The sequence below is a fragment of the Numenius arquata genome, chromosome Z (genome assembly GCF_964106895.1).
Source record: "Numenius arquata chromosome Z, bNumArq3.hap1.1, whole genome shotgun sequence".
Taxonomy (NCBI): domain Eukaryota; kingdom Metazoa; phylum Chordata; class Aves; order Charadriiformes; family Scolopacidae; genus Numenius; species Numenius arquata.
This window is the reverse complement of record NC_133616.1, coordinates 13,183,747-13,202,993: the sequence shown is the minus strand read 5'-3', so window position 1 is coordinate 13,202,993 and position 19,247 is coordinate 13,183,747. Positions and strand designations below refer to the sequence as shown.

The 19,247-nt window shown below is 38.7% G+C and overlaps 1 protein-coding gene across 5 annotated transcripts in view; it reads right to left on the bottom strand.

Moving 5' to 3' along the window:
- Positions 1-19,247, bottom strand: part of RAI14 (retinoic acid induced 14) — an 86,462-nt gene that overhangs the window by 31,307 nt on the left and 35,908 nt on the right. For all 5 annotated transcript variants that reach the window (XM_074166809.1, XM_074166810.1, XM_074166811.1 and 2 more), the window contains exon 3: positions 4,437-4,567. In XM_074166809.1, coding sequence (XP_074022910.1) covers positions 4,437-4,567 — 131 coding nt within the window. The remainder of the gene's footprint in view (positions 1-4,436; positions 4,568-19,247) is intronic.

The following is a 19,247-nucleotide window of genomic DNA, read 5'->3' as shown; positions in this document are numbered from 1 at the left end:
TTTAGGCAATTTTAAGAGATGACACAGAACCTGTACAAACAAAACGCAGCAGACTGAGGACCCCAACACATGTACAAGAAAATAATACAGAGACTGCCTGAATTTCAAAGGTCTCCTAGAGGATTTATAGCTATTTCTAATCAAGAAAGGGAGGATAATACAATTCTTCCATTTCATAAGCACTAGGCTCACCTGACTTCTCCAATTACGAAGATCAGCTGTCTAAACCTTTTTGTATGGTTTTCTTTCTCAACTAGAACAGTATAATCACTGTAGTAAGTCTGTATTCTTCCAATAGCTTCCTATTATTACGTACAAGGAAAGACTGACTCTCAAAGGTAATTAAAACCTGATTTAATTTTTGAACAGTGATGTCCTTCATGCCACTCACCCCACCTCCTTATACAATTAAGATCCAAAATAAAGAAAAGAAAAATGAATACTATGTATATGACAAATATAAAGGAGTTGGGGTTGGAGTATGCTCCAAAATTTATTTTTGGCTCAGCCTCCAAGGCATGAACATTCTGGTTCAAATGAAAATATATCATTTCTACTAACTGCTATTGACAACAGTTTTGTGAAAAGAGTCCTTGAAGAGCACAATTGTGGAGGTTTCTAAAGCTTTTTTGTACCATTGTCAGACTCATTTTATTGAGCAACAGCTGATTCAATTGCAGTTAAAAAAATTTACAGAGACCTATTGTTTCATTTAATAGCCATAAGCATTGAATTCTAGTTCAGTACCTTGCAGAAACATGCAAACATGGCAGCGATGGACTGGCACACAGACAAAATAACTTTAAGACAAGGAAGTGTTGTCATTTATACACTGCGAATCCTTTCCAAAATTCTCTCTTCCCTGCCTCCCCCCCCCCAACCCCACACTCCCCTTCAATAATAGCAGCAGGTTCTTTAAATAACAGCCCATTTGAACACTTGCTCTTGTCGAAAGTGCATTACATGAATGAATCCTATCCCCTCCTGAAAAGGCTCTCTCTGAAAACCCTTTTTTGTTAGTTTAAGTGGGATTTAAATGATCAAATTCCAAACTGGAAAGCACTGTTTTGTTGTTTAAGGAAGCTGGACAAAAAAAACCCTATCTGGCAGAATAAGACTACAATGGCAGAGTCAGATTTCCAGATAGATTCTATTACAAGTGCGCTTGGCAATAGTCTGTGCTGTGTAAGTGGAAGCAACAATGGGGTCGTATCAACTTATGCCAAAGGTGGATTTGCTCCATGGCCTTAAAATTGATTTATTGTTTATAGAAAGGACTGACTCAGAGGCAGGGTGGTGGTGTGGAAAGTGAGGCAAGTCTTAAAAAACTCATTTCATTACTCTGATGAGATTTTTTTAATACTTTTTTTAAGAGGTACTGCTGGAGAGTTAAACCTCCTGATGAAAATCTGTAAATATTACCTCTAAGAAATTTACTGGTACCTAGACGTCATTAATTTAGGCATCTACATTTTATTGCATATAGGCAAGCCACAAATGAAAAGACCTGTAGGACAGAGGCGAAAGAGGACATAGGTGAAATTTAAGTGGTTATGTCCAAAACTGAGCCAGAGCACATCATAGTAGGACTTGGTGGAATGATGCATACAGTACTCAACAGGACAAATAGAGAAAATCCAGGGTTCTGGTCTCTGTTCCTCCCAGGTAAGTACTTTATATTAAGAAGCCACTTGATTATAGACAAGAAACTTAGAACTACCCCTTTAAGCAAGAAAAATTAGAGTCCTCTTGACCTTCTGTTTAGAGTAATGTACTATGTTACTACACTTCAAATAAAGATCTGGGTAGTATCGAGAGTTTTGTTTGTAGGGTTATTAACATGAAGAATGAAAAAGAAAAGCTCTTAAAAGAAACATGTCACACCTTAGGAGAAGAGACAATGACAGGCCTAACAAACCTGCACTGCAACATGTAATTGTTTCTCCTTTTTTGCTTTCAAGTACATTCCAAAGTCTTTAATCACATTATGCACATTGTTATATAACTGAATCCATCATGTTCTTCTCGTTAGTCACCTCAGCCTAATTATGTAAACAAATACATCAATATACACTCACAGGGATCAATAGACCACTCATCCAAAGAGCTTCCTTCTCACATGACACTGCAGACCACCTTCTAAAATGTATCCAGTGAAGTCTGAGCACAATGGTGGCCAGTTGTCCCCAAAAGGCCTCTCCAGATTGTGCTTTCCCATCATGAGTTTCCCATGTTACAGATGAGGTAGCTGACAAACTAGTACAGTGCTTCTGCAGGACACTAACAGACCTCAGTGCTGGGCTGCAGCAGGGTCTACGCCTCTAAGCAAAGCTTCTGAGAAAGGGCAAAACAGCTACATGAAGCACCCAGAATAACCGTGCAGAAAATGAAGCCCTGGCATCACACTGCAAATGTAGGAGAAACAAGCCTACCTAGACAGAAATGGTGTCTGTACTTCATTTTGTACACACCAAGAAAAGACCCTGAAGAGGGAAAAATGCAATCAAACCACTGCCCATTATTAATAAGCCATACTGAACAACATTTCTGGGTCATGATACTCTGGTAGCTGTGTCTCTCCAGATCAGCATCATTGTTTCACCTGTCAGTGTTTATCTTTCAAAACTGAGAAAGAAATAACCTGAATAGGCCTGCTAAGTTTCTCAGTGCACTGGGAACAGAATGAGAGTTGACACACTGTGCTTCTGTACCACAGCAATACTATTTTTTCTTTGTTCTCTCTCATGCTTTCTTTTAAACCACAACACAGAAATACCTAAAAACATAAATGACAATTAAATGAGCATAAAGAACAAGCAAAGGCAGAGTTCTTCATAGTTTAATTCACATTTGTTCCAAGCAATTAAAAGAAGTACTTGTATCTGCATTATTACTAACTGCATCATTGATGTCAATATAGTTATATTAATTTCTTTGTAGTTGCTAATAAAGACAAAAAAAGGGGAATTTTGTAGTGTGTCCCTGTAAAACTGAGAATCATTGCACCAGATGTCTACGTTACAACAATCCTGTTTCTTAGAGTTAAGAGGTTTATGTGTACTTAGTGATAATTTCAGACTTGGTTGGTTCTCTAGAAAAATTCATAGTATCAAATTATATATGCAACTTGCAAAATAGGTGTTACATTGGACACAGTGCAGTTTAGGAATCTAGCTCTGAAGTTACGTTGAATGTAAAAACATGAGATGCTGGACATAGCTGTAATTCAGAAGATTCAACGGAAGTCATTCTCTGATTATGTCCAAAAGAAAAACACATATATGCAACTTGTTAAAACTAAAAACATATTAAGAGTGTGGAGAAAGCTCACTTGAAGTAGTTAGAGGACTTGGACTTCTGCAGTAAGAAGTTGCAGGTCATTATGAGTCACAGCCATCAGTTTCATAGATGCAGAACAGAAATAGAGCAGATGTAGGAAACTGAAACAGACCAAGCATGATCTTAGGAACATGGTTTACTGGTGGACTTGGCAGTGCTACTTTAACAGTTGGACTTCATGATCTTAAAGGTCTTTTCCAACCTAAATGATACTATGATTCTAAGAAGCAGAGTGTGACTCAGTAAATGTAACCCAGAGGTAATTCATTAGAACTTATTATTTTGTATAAACTGCCTTGTGCTTCCTCTCCTAGATTAGAAACTGTTTTCCTTTCTCCCTATCTATCCAGAATTTTATGAAGGCTTTGGTTCTGTCACAGGATGCCTATTTCTCATGTATCCATTTAATCATTTTCCTAGGTCATAAAAAAGAAAGTTTAAGGGTAGCAATCTCTTGGCTGTAATTTTCTTACTGGAGCCTTTTATCTTCCACAATTCAGAACGTTCACAGGAGAACAAGAGGAGAATAGAAGAAGAAAATGTTATATATAAAATATATTGAGACTGCATGAGAAATCTCATTCACATAAAACTTTCATTGGCAAACTTCAATCAAAACAAGGAACCGTTGCACGAATCATTAGCATCTACAAGACTCTAAACCCCAATCACCATAGTTTCAGTTCGAACCAACCCATTAGAAAGAAAAATTTGTCTTCATTTTTATGTCATTAAACTAACATCCATGGGGAAAAAATAGCCCCAAAGATTAATGCCTTTTGGACTATGCAATCTGCAGTGTGCCATGAAATTCCCGAGTCCCAAAATACCCTGTCCTAAAATGGCCTCAACTTACCCAACTGTCCAGCTTCAAGTTATCTCAATGGGTTTGTGATTCTGAAATGGATTTTTAAATGTAGAATTACAAACACAGACTACCAGAAAGGAGGTTTCCAGAATTTATTGTGCTTCACATGAAAAAGAAAGCATTTTCAGAATGGTCTCTGGTTCCTAATTTCTGTAAGTGGCGTATACATCCAGGGCTGTTTTCTTCCCCCCTCCTTTGTGCTTAAATCACAAGTGTAAGTTGGACTTACGCAGTTTTGCCTTCACTATCTTGTTTGGTGGCACTGGCTCCCTTTTTACCCAGCAATGAAGCCACTTTCTCAGGATCGCCATTCTCCACCGCCTGCAGCAGCCGATCATCGTTCTTATTCCACTCATTGGTCTGGAGTAAAACAAAAAGAAGGGAGAAGTATTATTAGTACCAGTACTGTGTCCAGGCTTTCCCGAACGATCCTGCACACATTTATCACCATTGAAAGCTGAAACAAAAGCCCAACCCAAAGAAATGGCACAGAGAAAGCAGCATAAACGTAATTTGCAAGCTGTGCAGCACAGGTTACCAGGGTCTCAATGGCTCAAGCCAGGGCCCAGGCTGGAGATGATCTCTAACACAGAAACTCTGTAGAAGAGTAGTGCAGGAAAAAGTCCTTTTGTTCCTACTGCATTCTAAAAAGTTCCCCTTCATTTGTCTAGTCCTGGTTTCTATTTTGGAGCTGCGCTGACCCCATGGGACCTTCATCACATACATCATGTGAATAAACAATGAGGTGCCTCAGCTGATTCACACCCCACCCTAACAACACAGGCTGGCCAAAAGTTTCCATATTTAATGCTTTTCCCAGCTAATACTTCGTAAAGATTAACAGGTTAAGAGACTGACCTTTGCAGACTGTAACTAGTTTTACTGATCACCTACATTTGTGTTTAAAATAAATCAAGCATTCAGAGGCACATCTCTAGTACTGCTGAAAGAAAAGATGACCACTCTACATTTAAATCTTTCCAAACTTAACCCACTAAGTCGTTTTTCTCTCTTACCAGTTGCATCAGTGAAAGAACACTACTTCCTAATGTGATGATTCCTCCATCCCCCCTGAACTATCAGGACACAGACTATATTCTCTACCAGACCTCCAAGCTGGATCTAGCAAGACACTATGAAAACACAGGACAGTTTACCTCCTGTATTGCACATGATCACAGTAAAACAACCTCTGGAAAAGGAGTGAGAGTTTCATCCATGCTTTCTAATCTGGACCAACAACAATCTGGTGCAATTGAAAGCTGCATTTAGATTAGAGTTAGCACTCCGCTACACTCAGGAGAATTATCTTTAACAGACTATGGCTTTCTCTGACATCAGTCATCTCCAGCATGACTTTCTATTCATTAGCAGTCCACTTCTGCACAACTTTCATTACTAAATTCATATTAAAGCACTCCTTGAGAAATACTCTTTGTAAAGTAAAAAAACTTTACAAAGTGAAACACTTTGTCCTGATGCTTAAACACAACTTCTTTGCCCCTAGCTGAACAAAAAATTGATGTTTCTCAGTCACGACTTGTGAGGAAAAGTGTACAATGTGCACACTGATATGAACTAACTCCACAGGCTGTGCACAGTCTGAAAACCAGAACAGGAGGAAAGTGTTCCAGGCTCCTAGTTATTTAAAAACCAAATAAATAAAAACATTAGGGAGAGTGCAGTCTGAGCAGAAGAGCAGAGAGGAGCTAAAAGAACACTACTTGGAACCAAGAGTAATGAAAGGCAGCTTTGTCAAAGGAAGTAGCATACAGAAGACAAAGAGCAACTGCCACCTCTTATAGAAATGGTGTGTCTGGTGGGTAAATTCACATCAAGGAGGTTATATTCTTTATTCTTATAGCACTGGAGTAAACCTCTGTAGACTCTAGAGCATTTATTACATCAGCAAAAAAAAATTGTTACTCCCAGCAATATTTAGACTCCATGACAATGTGTGGCCAGCCAAGCAGCAGGCTCCACCTAAAATGAAACTCGTTGCATATTCTTCAGTTGGGGAATTTCATGCTTTAAAGAGAGCCTATTATTAAAAGCAGATGTTAAAAAAAAAAAGTGTATCTTACTTGTAAGTAAAATCCTTTAAAGTTGACACTGTTTGTTTGACAGCATATTAAGCCTTTTGTTTTGGAGTTTGTCCTGTTTCTGTGGTTTTTATTATTCAATCATATAAAATATTTAACTATAGGATGAATCTCTCCTACCCACAAATCACCAATATGACTGTAAAGCATCGGTAGCACTTAACTATTGCACTTTTTCTCTCTTTTTTTTTTTAAAATCTTGGAAAAGAAAGGAGAAGATGGCAGGTAACAGGATAATCTACACCCACCCACACCACCCGCCCCCATGTCTAACCCAATATTAACATGTACTTTGAAAAAGAAATACAACACCCAATTTAAGATTTTCTCATGACCTGAAATAACCAGTTTACTTCTGAAACACAAAACTGAATAAGTTACAGGAAAATGTTAAGATTAAGGTCTTCTGAAAATCCTTGGCAGAACAGCTTTCAGAAGACCATTCAGCTTTTTAATACAAAAATGGTCACGCCTTCAAGAAGCAGTTTCATGAATATTCCTTCAATATTTAGCTATTAAATTGAAACATTATTAACATACAATCAAATATGCAGTATTCTGGTATAAGAAGCAAGCACATTAATGCAAGTCCCCAAATTTTAGAAAGAACTGAGATAAAAAGTCAATTTGCCATTTGAGAAGCTGCTGTGATAACTATATCCCTGTCTATAATTACACTATCATTAGCATCCCAGACCTGAGAGAAACTAACACAGCTGTGTCCCAAATTACCCCTCAGTACTTTTCTAGTGTGGAAGTTGCACCTGGGAGATATACAAATATTGAATGAGGAAGCTCAGAGTGTTCTGAAAGTGATTCTGATGTTGCAGAATGATGGTATGTTCATGCTAACAGTAAAACATTTTATTCCTGTAAGAGACTAATACCATATCTCATAGAGACTTTAATTCACCTTTATTGTAGTTTTAAGCCATACCCTTTTTAGTAACAAAAAATACACACTCAAAGATACTAAAAGGCAATTAAAGAAAGATTAATGATGCCTCATTTTAAAAATTGCTTCCTACTGATCTGCAGCTAACCAGATTCCCTCATAATTAAGAGATAAACAGAACTGAACTTGGACAAACCTTTAAGTAATGCAGTCTCTCACAGGGACCCTGGTAACACTCAGTTCTATCAGATTCATCTCGGTGTCAAGGAAAGGCTATCAGTGTACATTTCCTTATTTTTCACACAAAGCTGGTAATTCTTTTTCCTGCTTAGAGGAAAGCAGCAGAGGCTGAAGGCTAGGATAGGAAGATCTATATCTGGTAGTCATTTTAGACCCCTGTTTTCAGTTCCATATCTAATTAGTGTCTCTTTTTCCTAAACACTGTGACTCAGAGTTATTAAAGGAATGAATAGTTTTAGAGATTGCCACAAACCTAATCCACTTACATTAGTTCTTCCAATCACTTGTTTTCAGATTTCCTTACTGATGCTATAATATCTTTAACACTACTGTAACAGCAATTTTGTTTTGCTCATGGAGGAGAAAAAAGATACACAGAGTTTCTCTTCATCACTGTGCAGCCAATGCATTCATTTACAAACTAAAATAGCTGTGTTCTATGTAAGATATTTAAAAGTCATCATGCCGTATTGCCTATATAAAAGTTATGCATATTTTCATTAAAGCAATAAAGATCCCATTCTAGGGCACCAAAAAACATGTAGTTATTGTAGATGAAATCTCAGTTTTATATTCAAGCTCTAGCAACATTATACATGTTTAATTATAATGCAAGTTATATAAATCTATTTACAGACCTCATTTTATTTTGAAAATAAAATTAAGGATAAATATGTCCACACAGAAGAAAAAAAACTATGCAGGCATCAAGTGTTGCTCAAGTATTCCTCTGATAGGATTGAAATGTTTCTTTCTTCCCCACTGTGTTCAGCATTGTACAGTGCATTCCAGAAGTTAAAGGTACAGCTAATAAAACAAATGGAATGCAATGGACTCTCAAAAACATTCATTCCAATAGGCAATTGTAGCCCTACTATGCAACCTTTTCAGGGGAAAAAAAAAAAATCTACAAGGAAAGAGAATACACATGACACCCAGGAAGACACCATACCCAGGACTTGGCAAGCAAGTAGGAGGCATTTAAGTCAACAGGGCTTTCACAGTAGCAACCAAAAATTGCACAGCCCCTGCTGCCCAGAGCAGATCAGAAAATACAGATCTCAGAACAGAGGCAGTGACTGTTGCCACTACATACAATTTCTGAATATCTTGTAATATTAGCCTGGTTTTGACCCCATAAGTCACATTTATTATCAAGCATTCACCAAAGACTTGCTCTCTTCTTCAAGGAGTACTGGAAGGATTGAGGTGGACAGCATAACTGGAGACCTTAACTTCTAACTCACTACATCAAAAATCCTCCACTGCAACCCCACAAGCCATCCCATTCCTCTTATCCAGGCCCCCCAAACATTTCTGTAAGGCCCCTTCTTCAGCTGCCCCCGTGCCACATCCTGCCCCATCTATCACAGGGTTCCTCAGCACTTACCCCTTGCTTTTATCTACACCTACTGACTCAACTTTCATATTTCATCCAAATAGCACAGCACCATCCACCAAATAGCCCTTGAGATGTTTCATTGGTGTTACTACCACTCTTTCAGGTAGCATAAATGAATGTTTCCTCTTATGTCAGAGATGCTTAGACTTGCATTATTCTGAGCAAACCCATGTAGGGCACATCAAACTGAAGGGTAACACAGAGTAACAGAAAAGTCTTCTGGAAAATCTCATAATTATAGCTCCAGAACAACAAAAATATCAGACTTAAGCAGCTAAGCAGGTACTTTTTATCAGCAGTAAAGCTAAGGTTTTTGGGTTTTTGCTTGTTTTGTATTGAATGTTGCAAATACGCAAGTTAGCCAAGTGACTAGTACAGCATGACACATGGTGCTATAAATGTTGCATGCAAATAAAAAATCTGAACAGCTCAGTGTAAAGGTAAACACATGCGTGTCATGAGTTTGGAAGAATATCATCCTGGATATAGGATGCAAGACTGCACATGTAGGGTTTCTTTATCTCTATGTCCCCCTTCTGTAGGCCGCATGCCAAACAGCTATCAACAGCCTTCCTTCAAACAATTAACATTCTGCAGTAACAATGGTTTGTGAACACATGCAAAACTCAGCTGATGAAACACATTTCAGCTTCATATAACAGAATTACTACTTCACTCAGTACTTCTTCGGGTTTGGGGTGGTAGTTTGTGGGGGTCTTGGGGGAGGAGAGGGAGGGTTGATTTGGTTTGGGTGTTTTTTTAACAGGTATTACATGTGAAGAGAAAGTAAAACTGATCAAAGCTCAAGATGTGAAAGTTTTTGGATAAAACAAGAAATTTTCAGTCATGCCTAAAACAGTCAATCTCTTCCTATTAACACTAGTATAATTATGCAGGGGATTAGAATCGTTTATCCATGATCAACCCTAACTGCAACAATCACCTGCCATGCTGAAGTAAGGAAACACAAATACAGTGACAGATGAAAAGGCTGGTAAAGCCAAAATCCAAACATCAGGTGGCTTAGCAGAGCTGGGTTGAAATTTCTGACTGAAATTTCAACATCCCTCTAAAGCATGCTCTTTAGTCTTGATTTTCATTTTTCAGATAGGGAGCTGTGCTGTATGGCCTCGGTCTGGTGCTGCTGTTACCAGCATCTCTCTGGTAACAGTTTAGTGTTTTCCATATTTAAACATTTAGGAACCTGAGGAAGAAGTTGGCAGGAAAAAGCTAGCCATGTTTGGGATGGGAAGCCACTCCTACACAGGGCACTGTCTGGTCAAGGTTAATGTAGTGAGGCAGAGGGCAGAAGAGAATTGATTGACTTGGTTTACACCATCAGTTGATGACTGATGATTAAAAAGGGCGTGATACTCAAGCCAAATGCAGAGTGCTCACAACACCTTCAATGACCACCATCAAGGTAGGTAGAACTCTCAAAACTGCAGCTCCATCAACCACAGACTCACACTTTGGCAGCGGTTACTGACAGTAACTGTACCGACAGTTGTTGACCATGTGTCTCCTCTGAGCTTCCTCTATGTACAGGTTATTTCCTCTGCAAACGCAGAGATAATTCTATGGTTGCAAGATACTAATAAAGTAGTTACCATACTCTCAGGGCTGAAATTACCCCATAAAAATCCTTCATCATCGGGATCACAGACTGTGTTGACAAGTTGACAGATTGTTTTGAGTCTAAAGAGAGACCTTCATATCAAAGCCTATTTTTTATAGTTAAAGCTTGCACTACCTATTTTACAGTTTTCTCTGTCACAAAGTAAACATTTTCCTTCCTATAAGAGAAGCTCAAGAATTAAAAAATACGTTTTAAAAAGGTACCTGTTCTTTTTTCATCACCACCACATCAGGATATTAAGCCTCAGTCGCCTTTGAGATAAATGTCATGCAAGAAATAACATATAGGAAGAGGTGATAGTTCTACTTAGCACTTGTACGCTGTGTTTTCCACGTGGAAAGACCTGAGCAAACATTAGCTGGACAACAACTTTGTTTCTTTATCTTTGGCATGCAGCCTACAGGAGATGATTTAAGTGACCTTGCATTGTTGCAAACCTACTGGAGACAGAGTTATTTTATCTCCACTGAAATCAGAACTGCAGGGAAGCTGAGTAGCAAATTGAAATTCCTGATAATTTCAAACTCAGCAACTCGCTGTCTGAAAAGGAAAGGAATACTTAAAGACTGGCGTCACAAACAATCGCATGGCAAAGACACTGAACACCACTGCGTCACAAGGTCATCCACAAAAGTCCACATGTGCTGGACTTCCCAAGAGAGCCTTAAAAACAAGAACAATCCCACTGTAGGGAATGCATTCCCTAGACAAAACATCCCTCAAAATTAAAACAACAGACAATGGCTTTTCTCAAAAGAATGGCTTATCTGAAAACTTTATAACCTAGAAGTCAGTGATAAGTGGGTAAGTAGCCTATACCTTTCCCTGCCCTCCCATCCCCAATTCAAAGACTGCATTTGCCAGTAGCAAAATTGTGGGGGGGGAGTAGAAACCTCCCTTGCAGAGGGGCAGGATGTAGTTGAACTTACCAGCAAGAAGTCTGTGGCAGTAGCTCCCAGGACACCCAGCACTTCGCAGGAGCCAGAAGCTGCTGCCTTCCAAGCCCATTTCAATTGCTGTGGCTCTAGACCTTTCCTGTACTTTTCGACGTCTGCCCACGGTGCATAAGTAGCACCAGTGGCATTGCAAGCTGACCTCTGCTGCGCTGCACTCCACTGCGGCAGCACCCCGAAGGCCATGCCAAAAGATGCTATGGTTATTAACTTTACCACAAGTAAGGTCTTGACCTCTAATTAAGTTGTCAAAAAAGCAAAGCATGACAATGGCTTTCAAAGTAATTCATAGTGATATTATCTAAATGTCACTAATTGCTACAACAGAAGTCATCTTTTCCAGCTTCACTTGGCCATCCATGTTCCCTACTTTAACTGACTGACAACTAATAGTATTAATTATATTTACACAAGAAGAAAAATACGTGCAGCTTACAGAGCTTACACATACGTTTCTTTAAAGGTGGAAATAGCAACAGCAACGCAAGTAACCTGTGAACATTTTACAGCCGAAGTGTTAATCCATTGTCGTCTTCTTTGCTTCTTGAGTTGCTGTGCCTAGTTGGGGCAACTATCCACGCAAAGCGCATGAGGTCTGTTGGTCACTGGAGGCTGTTTTTATGTTAGACCATGGATTCCATTTGAACTGGACATAAAGCACCATGGGGAAGGCAGGAAGCAGTTGGAGCGAATGAACAAAATGGCACAAAAGACTAACGGTAGATTGTCAGTAAACCTTGATAATTACCCATTCATTGGGCAGCTTCTGTAGATAAAGAAGCGATTATTATCCAAGCAAACCATTTTTTCATGCTGAACCCCAGAATAACGCAACTGAACAGCAAGTCACTCAGCGGGGCACTTCTATGAGCCAGTGAGGTTGCCCGGAAACTTTCCTGGCAAAAGGGGACTACAAGCTGTGAAATGAAAGGGTCTTTCACCAGCTGAGAAGGGGAAAGATGACCTGACTGAAATGGTCATCTGAGACTGCAAGTTTGGAGGGGGGAGGGGAGTTAGTTGGTCTTTGCTTAAATAATAACTGGAATTTGCAGCAGGCTGTGAGCTGTGCTCCATGAACACTCAAGAGGGAAATGAAAATGGAAAGAAATGCATTTAAGAGTTTGCTGTTTTGCTGAGATATTTACGTTTCTTGTTACTAAGTTTCTTGGGGTTTTGGGTTTTTTTTTTTTTTTGTTTCAAACCTGTGTTTGTTTTCACAATTACAGTCAAGCCTTAAAACGCAGAGCAGCCGTGAGGTCAGCATAGGGAATCTGCACAGTTAATAAAGCAGAGATACATGGCCTCTTTGTAACTCAACTGTAAGATTTCTTCTCTGTAAAAGCAAAGAGGCTGAGCCCAGAAGGCAGCAAGGGAGCCCAAGAGAGCATGACACAGTTCACCCAGACCACAGAATACGGCTGGCCCACAACTAGTGAGCATAGAGGCACATGGTGGAGTTCTGTGTGGGTTGGGAGGCGCACAGCTCATACTCCTTATTTCACTTCCTAGTAAGGGCCACAATATAGTTTTCTTTCAGATACTACTTTTAAATCTTTTAACAAAATGTCCTGGTTTCAGCTTTGACAGAGTTAATTTTCTTTTTAGTGGCTGCTGTGTTTCAGATTTGGTATGAAAGGAATGTTAGCAATGCATATTGCTTTAGTTGTTGCCAGGTGTTGTTTATATTTTTCAAGAACTTTTTTCAGCTTCCCCTAGAAGCTGAGAAGGAGCCTAGATGGAACCATGGAATGGCCAGTGGAATATTCCATACCGTAGATGTCACACTCTGTATGTAAATGAGGTTTGGCCAGTGGGCAGGAACTCACAATCACTGCTTGGGACAATGCCAATTCACCGGGCAGTATAAGTGACTCTGTCACTATTATAATTATTATTGTTATTTTCCTTTTCTATTATTGTCCTATCAAACTGTGTTTTATCTCAACCCACAAATTTTTTTCTTTAACTTTCCCCTCATTTTCTCCCTCTTCTCCCCACCCTTTTGGGGGGAACGGGGTTGGAGTAAGCAAGCGGCTGCATGGTCCCAGCTGCCAGCTGGCATTAAACTATGACACAAAATAAAATAAATCTATCTTTTCATCTGAGGAACAGTGAGATTTCCTGTTAACATCACATTTAGGTACATCAGAGTTTCTATTTTCTTTTAAGCAATTACTTATGTTTTCAAGTAACCAACTTCATTCCAATGAAGACAAAGGAAAAATGATGAACAAAAAGCTCACAACATGTGAGGCATTAGAACAAAGTAAGAAAAACTATACCTAAATCATTATTAACATACAGCCAAAGCACTGGCAATAAGTCCACCTGCTGTCCATTGTTTATCACCTCACACATCTCCAATACAGCATGTAGAGATTTATCTTTACTTTCAGATAGCAAAGGATGTAACAGTAACCACAGGACATGTAACTGATCATTCTCAATTACACAGAAGTAAAGCCAAGAATTAATTGTGTATATTTGTATAAATGAAACAATGTTTGTCTTAACACAGAAAAAAACACAAGGACTTCTTAAAAATAAAAAAGCCAATCAACCCTTTGTTTGAAGTGACCATCTCTCATTGTTCTGCCTTTTCTTATAATTCTAAAGATTTGTGCTACAATGAATTGAATTCAGATGACCATTATTCTCATCTTGAAATGACTCAGTAAATATTACCAAAAACTAAAACACATCCAATGAACTACTGCTTACCGCTCGACACAGGGCAGCTCTTTGCTTAAAAGAAAAAAAAAGAAAAAAAAAAGGAGAAAAAGGGAGTGCCAAAACACAGACTTAAAAAACACAACCCCACACTTCTCAAATGGTTATCCAAGGACCACCAAGAATCCTCAGGTTTTGCTTACACTTGAAAATAAAAATATATAAACAAGAAACTTATTATCAGCAGGAGATGCATGGAAAAGATTGCTTTCTAACAAAGGTTTAAGACTGAAGAACTATTGAATCAACAGATTTTAGCTATGTATCAAGGTCAAATTGCAACTCACATAAGGTTGTTCAAGTTTTCAGGATTTCTGCTGCACAACTGCTTCATGTCAGTTGAGAAAGAGAACTCACAAGATTTAAATTGGCTGGACAATCTAATCTCACCTTTTATCTGTTTAGTATATTTCAGTGGTAAGCAGGCTGCAAGACACAGAGACAATGCCAACTATGCAAGCAAAGTTTGTTTACTCAGCTATTGTGTTGACTATCTTGCGTTCCTCTATACTGTGCTAGACACAATGGTTTGTGAGGATCAAGGTGTGCCTAGTGACCAGGGCATACATCTGAACACTCAGGTTAGCGACAGTGACCAGAACAGCCTGTTAGCTTTCAACATTCAATGCCAAACACATACAACTTCCTTAGTGGATTGTTTTTAAATTCAGTACCATTTATTTCTTGGTATGAGTATCTGAGCTGGCTACATCTACACAGATTTTTAGCAACACCTTCCAGTTTCTGTTGTCTAGTAAATTTAGTCAGAGAACACGGTATTTGATGGATCTTCTTGCTTACAGACAGGCAAATGGACATCCATCCTGCTGGAACTTCCTCAACTGCAACATTACCTCACTTACTAGGACTGGCACTTTGTAGACCCATGGCTCCATCTTTCCTCCTGTCTACTGCTCAGCCTCTCCAAATGCTGCCACTTCTGCATAGTGAGCTGGCTTTCATAAAGTTTAGAGCTGCTGCTCTTTTCTCCTCCCCATTATTCTGCAAAGGGGAATAGACACACAAAGACTAATTATGAAGTCTGCAGGCAAGAAAAGGAAAATTTAACACCAAGCAGAATTGCACAAAGTCCAGAAATACATTAATTGATTAGTGTTACTAGTGCTGTAATTTGTATTCATAAGGTACCAGCCACTATGGCTGGAATTAAATGTCTACATGATATCACAGCCCACAATGAAAGCTGTTTCCTTTTTCTTCCCCTCTACTAGTAATCTACTTTACGTGGCAAAGTAAAGTAGATTACTTGACAAAGCTCCACCATCTTAACATTCTCCCCAAGTGCCAGAAAACATCTTACACGGTCATTTTAAAAACCACATTATTTTTTATACCTACTAGAATGCTAATGTAGGAAGCAATACAATTTCAAAATTTGTAACTAAATAGGTATTAAAATCTCAAAACTCTTCAGAGTAGAAAAACAGTCTATTTATAGTTGCATTTGTCATTCTTGTAAAGAACATATCCACTGTTACGGGGTTATAGCCTTCTATTCTGAAACCCATGACAAAGCCAAACAAAACAGAGTGCACACATAGAGACAAATCCCTATTCCAAGAAATTATTTTGTTTGGAGTCTTCAAGGGCTCAACTCAATCTCCAAATGTACTTCACGACTACAAAAAAGATTCACTATCTGTTTTATCTTCATGAGGCCACTCATAGATGTTTGTGCCATGGATTGACCTCAATATCTAATATCTGTCAGTCTCTAAAATCAAATATTAATAAAACAGCAAGCTAAGCTTAGCTGCTTTTGCTTCCATGGGTGCAGTGAAGGATAATCCAAGAGTCACAGGCAAATTATACTTAAGACATATTCCCAGTTGGATTTAAGAGATTGGGAAAGTAAGCAATTGTTTTGCATGAAAACAAAATCCACTTCAGCAGCCAGAGAAGACCATGTGAGATTTCACACCACCACATCTTCCCACGTTGTTTATCCTCTGCATCACATGCACTGAGAATCAGACAAGTCTTTTATGCGTCAGACTCTCTGTATGTGGAACATCAACTGCCCACACGTGCCTCTCCTTAAGTAAAAGGATAGAAAGAACAGGCAGGCACTCACCCTGGTTCCTTCCCTTAGGCCCCATCTGCAGAAGGAGCTTCATTTCTCTTCAGGGATGAATAATAACATGCACAGCCCTTATGTAGATTTTCTGTTCAGCAGGCCTGGATGGCCTCACTTTTCATCTGATCAGGGCCACAGCTGGCACACTATCCTCCAGGCAGCATGTAGAAACTCAGTTTCGGCTGCCCCAAGCTATTCCTGGGGTTTAACTCTTGACTGTTTGAACAGTGATTGAGCTATCTGCTGCCTGGCACAATGACCCCAGCTCAGTATTACTGGACAAGTCTACACACAAATAACTCTCTCATTTTCATTTGAATATTCTTATCCATGTGTGATTTATTAGAGTGCTAAGTGCTACCGATACAATGCTCTTGTTAATTTGGATACCCTTGGCACCTCACAAAACATGCTATGGTTATTCACACAAGATGACAGAAGTCACAAACAGACAGACTTTTTTTTTTTTAATTAAAGATTCGCTTGGCTTCTCTTAATTACTTCTATGCTGGATTATATTTGCATGACACATCATCAAGTTACTCTTATCAGAGGTAAGTGCTGCCAATGGCTTGTCTGGTGTAGTGTTGATCCCCTTCTGTGAGGAATACTGTTGCTGACACATTGAGAAGCCATGCTTTGGGTTGCCTATCTTATACTCTGATTTATTCACAAGATCATGCCATGCACATTTTCTATAATAAAAGAGCTCAGCAGCTCAACAAACCAGAGATTTTCACCCTCCCAGTACAAAGCCACTGCAAATTAAAAATCTACAGTGAAAAGATGCACAATGCATAAAATCCTGAAGGGCAGAACAGTGCCCAGAGTCTCTCTGGAGACAGAGCACATAATTCCACGTAAAGTGGGCCTGCTGTGCTACCAGTCCCCTTCCCATCATCAAAAACCACCCCTGTTACAGCCATAACCTCTTTGTCGAGGTCCGTGGAGGGGCTGACACGAGAGAGAAATGCCTAGTAATAATATAAATCTTATAAAACATTTCTCTAAAGCCACCCTACCCCTTTGATGCTTACAAGTAGAGAAACCTGACAAATATCCCTAGATGGTAACACTCCACATCACACACCATTTACTCTACTAATCTTTTAAAGATTGAGACCCACACCAAGGCTATGTTGGATTCTGTGGAGTGCATCTAATGCGACAACTATGAATGAATAACTGCTCCATTTAGACTTTTCCCAGGAGCAAATGGCCAGTCAGTGGAGAGGTAATTCTCATCCTTTTCAAAACACACTTTTCAATAATTTATATGAAAGAGTGAAGTGAGAGAGGGAGAGCAAGGATTTGTAACAGGTTTTAAGTCTTCAAGAAGAAGAGATAACACTTAAGAGCTTTGTGAGTCATGACAAAAATGCAAAGAATGTGGGTACATTGGGGTTTTTTTTGGTTTCATTTAGGAATCCACGTCACAGAGCTTTGGGGTTCCTTTCCATCTCATGGGATAGGAACCCCAAAATAATATACAAGCATATTTTTTGCATCCTGTAACAACATCTTTAACAGATTCAGTTAATAACTGCAAAGAATCATATAAATAAGCTGAAAATGGGGTAGTTTTCATTGCCAGAGACAGCAGAAGGTTTCCAAATTTTATGGGTTAAAAAAGCCAATAAATTTAACAGTCTTTTGAAGATGTTAGTATAATCCTTCCAAAACTGAAGAGAACAGATGACTCAACCATATGGCTAAGTTCCACTAAAATTCTGTCTTGTAATCATAAAATATGATGTAATGTAGTTTGGTCCCAGGAGAAGGAAAAGGCGTTAGACATATGTGACATGCACAAGCATTCCCTGGATCCATCTGGCTAGCTATTTTAAAAAGGTATTACACAAATAAGAGGAGTTTTTTTAGAAACCTCCAAGATAAATATTCTTAAGCCTTCTCTTGGAAAAGAAGTAGGTATTGCTCTTAAAATCTACATTAATGCATCCATCCACCATTATTGTTACAAACACTGCTCAGCTAAATAGATACAATAAACTACTTACTTGTTACACCTTTTTGCAGCAACACAGCTTTAAAAAACTTTGCCTTTATAAACTTTGAAAGCAATTCGTGGTTTATTACTAGTTCACATTAAATTAACATGAAAATGCTAGAAAAAAGAGTTTAAAGGACTATTTGCAAATCAAAAGAAGCTTCCCTTTTAAAAATGTCTAGGGAAAAGAAAAGAATACACTTCAACTAAGATTATGCATATAAAGAATATCATTTTCAGCATTATGTAAAGGTTGAATGAAAAAGAAACTGCTGAGAAGAAAATCAGTACCATCAACCATGACAAGTAAAATACTTTTCAATTAATTAATTACCTAAATATGTACAACACAAGTCATCAATATCTCAGTTATTCAGATACTTCACACAATCACTTGGAATTAATGGTAACCATTCTGTACGTTGTTATCACTCTGGTCCTCGCTATATTCAGGGCACTCTATTTAAGAAGGTAGGCACAGATGCCTTAACTAAGCATGTAATGTCTAGCAGTTCTATAAAAAACCTCCACTTTTTATTGTATGTAGTTTAAATCCACCCACAACTCAAGTCAGGCTACCAGAAAAATAGACTGATTCCAGTAAGAAACGTAAGGAAAAATGACAAGCAGCAGTAGTTTCATTTCTCATAGTGGCAAAACTAGCAAGGGAAAATTACTGGGGACTGACTGAAATATAATTACTCCAAAACCTTTCTAAAACCACCACATTACAATCCTTCCCTATGTAATAATACCTTGCTCTGCAACAGAGACAAGGCCCTGGCAGCCGCTAAAAGAGCATACACTAAGTATCCTTTTCCATAAGAGCAGGCACACTTAACCACATCAACATAGAAGTTTTGAGAAGAAGCAGAAATCAAGAAGCCAAGTGACTACACAAGGAAGCCAGGAAAAGCATCCATGTTTTCTGACTCCCAATCCAGTCCCTACAAAATCAAAGTGTTAGGAATCA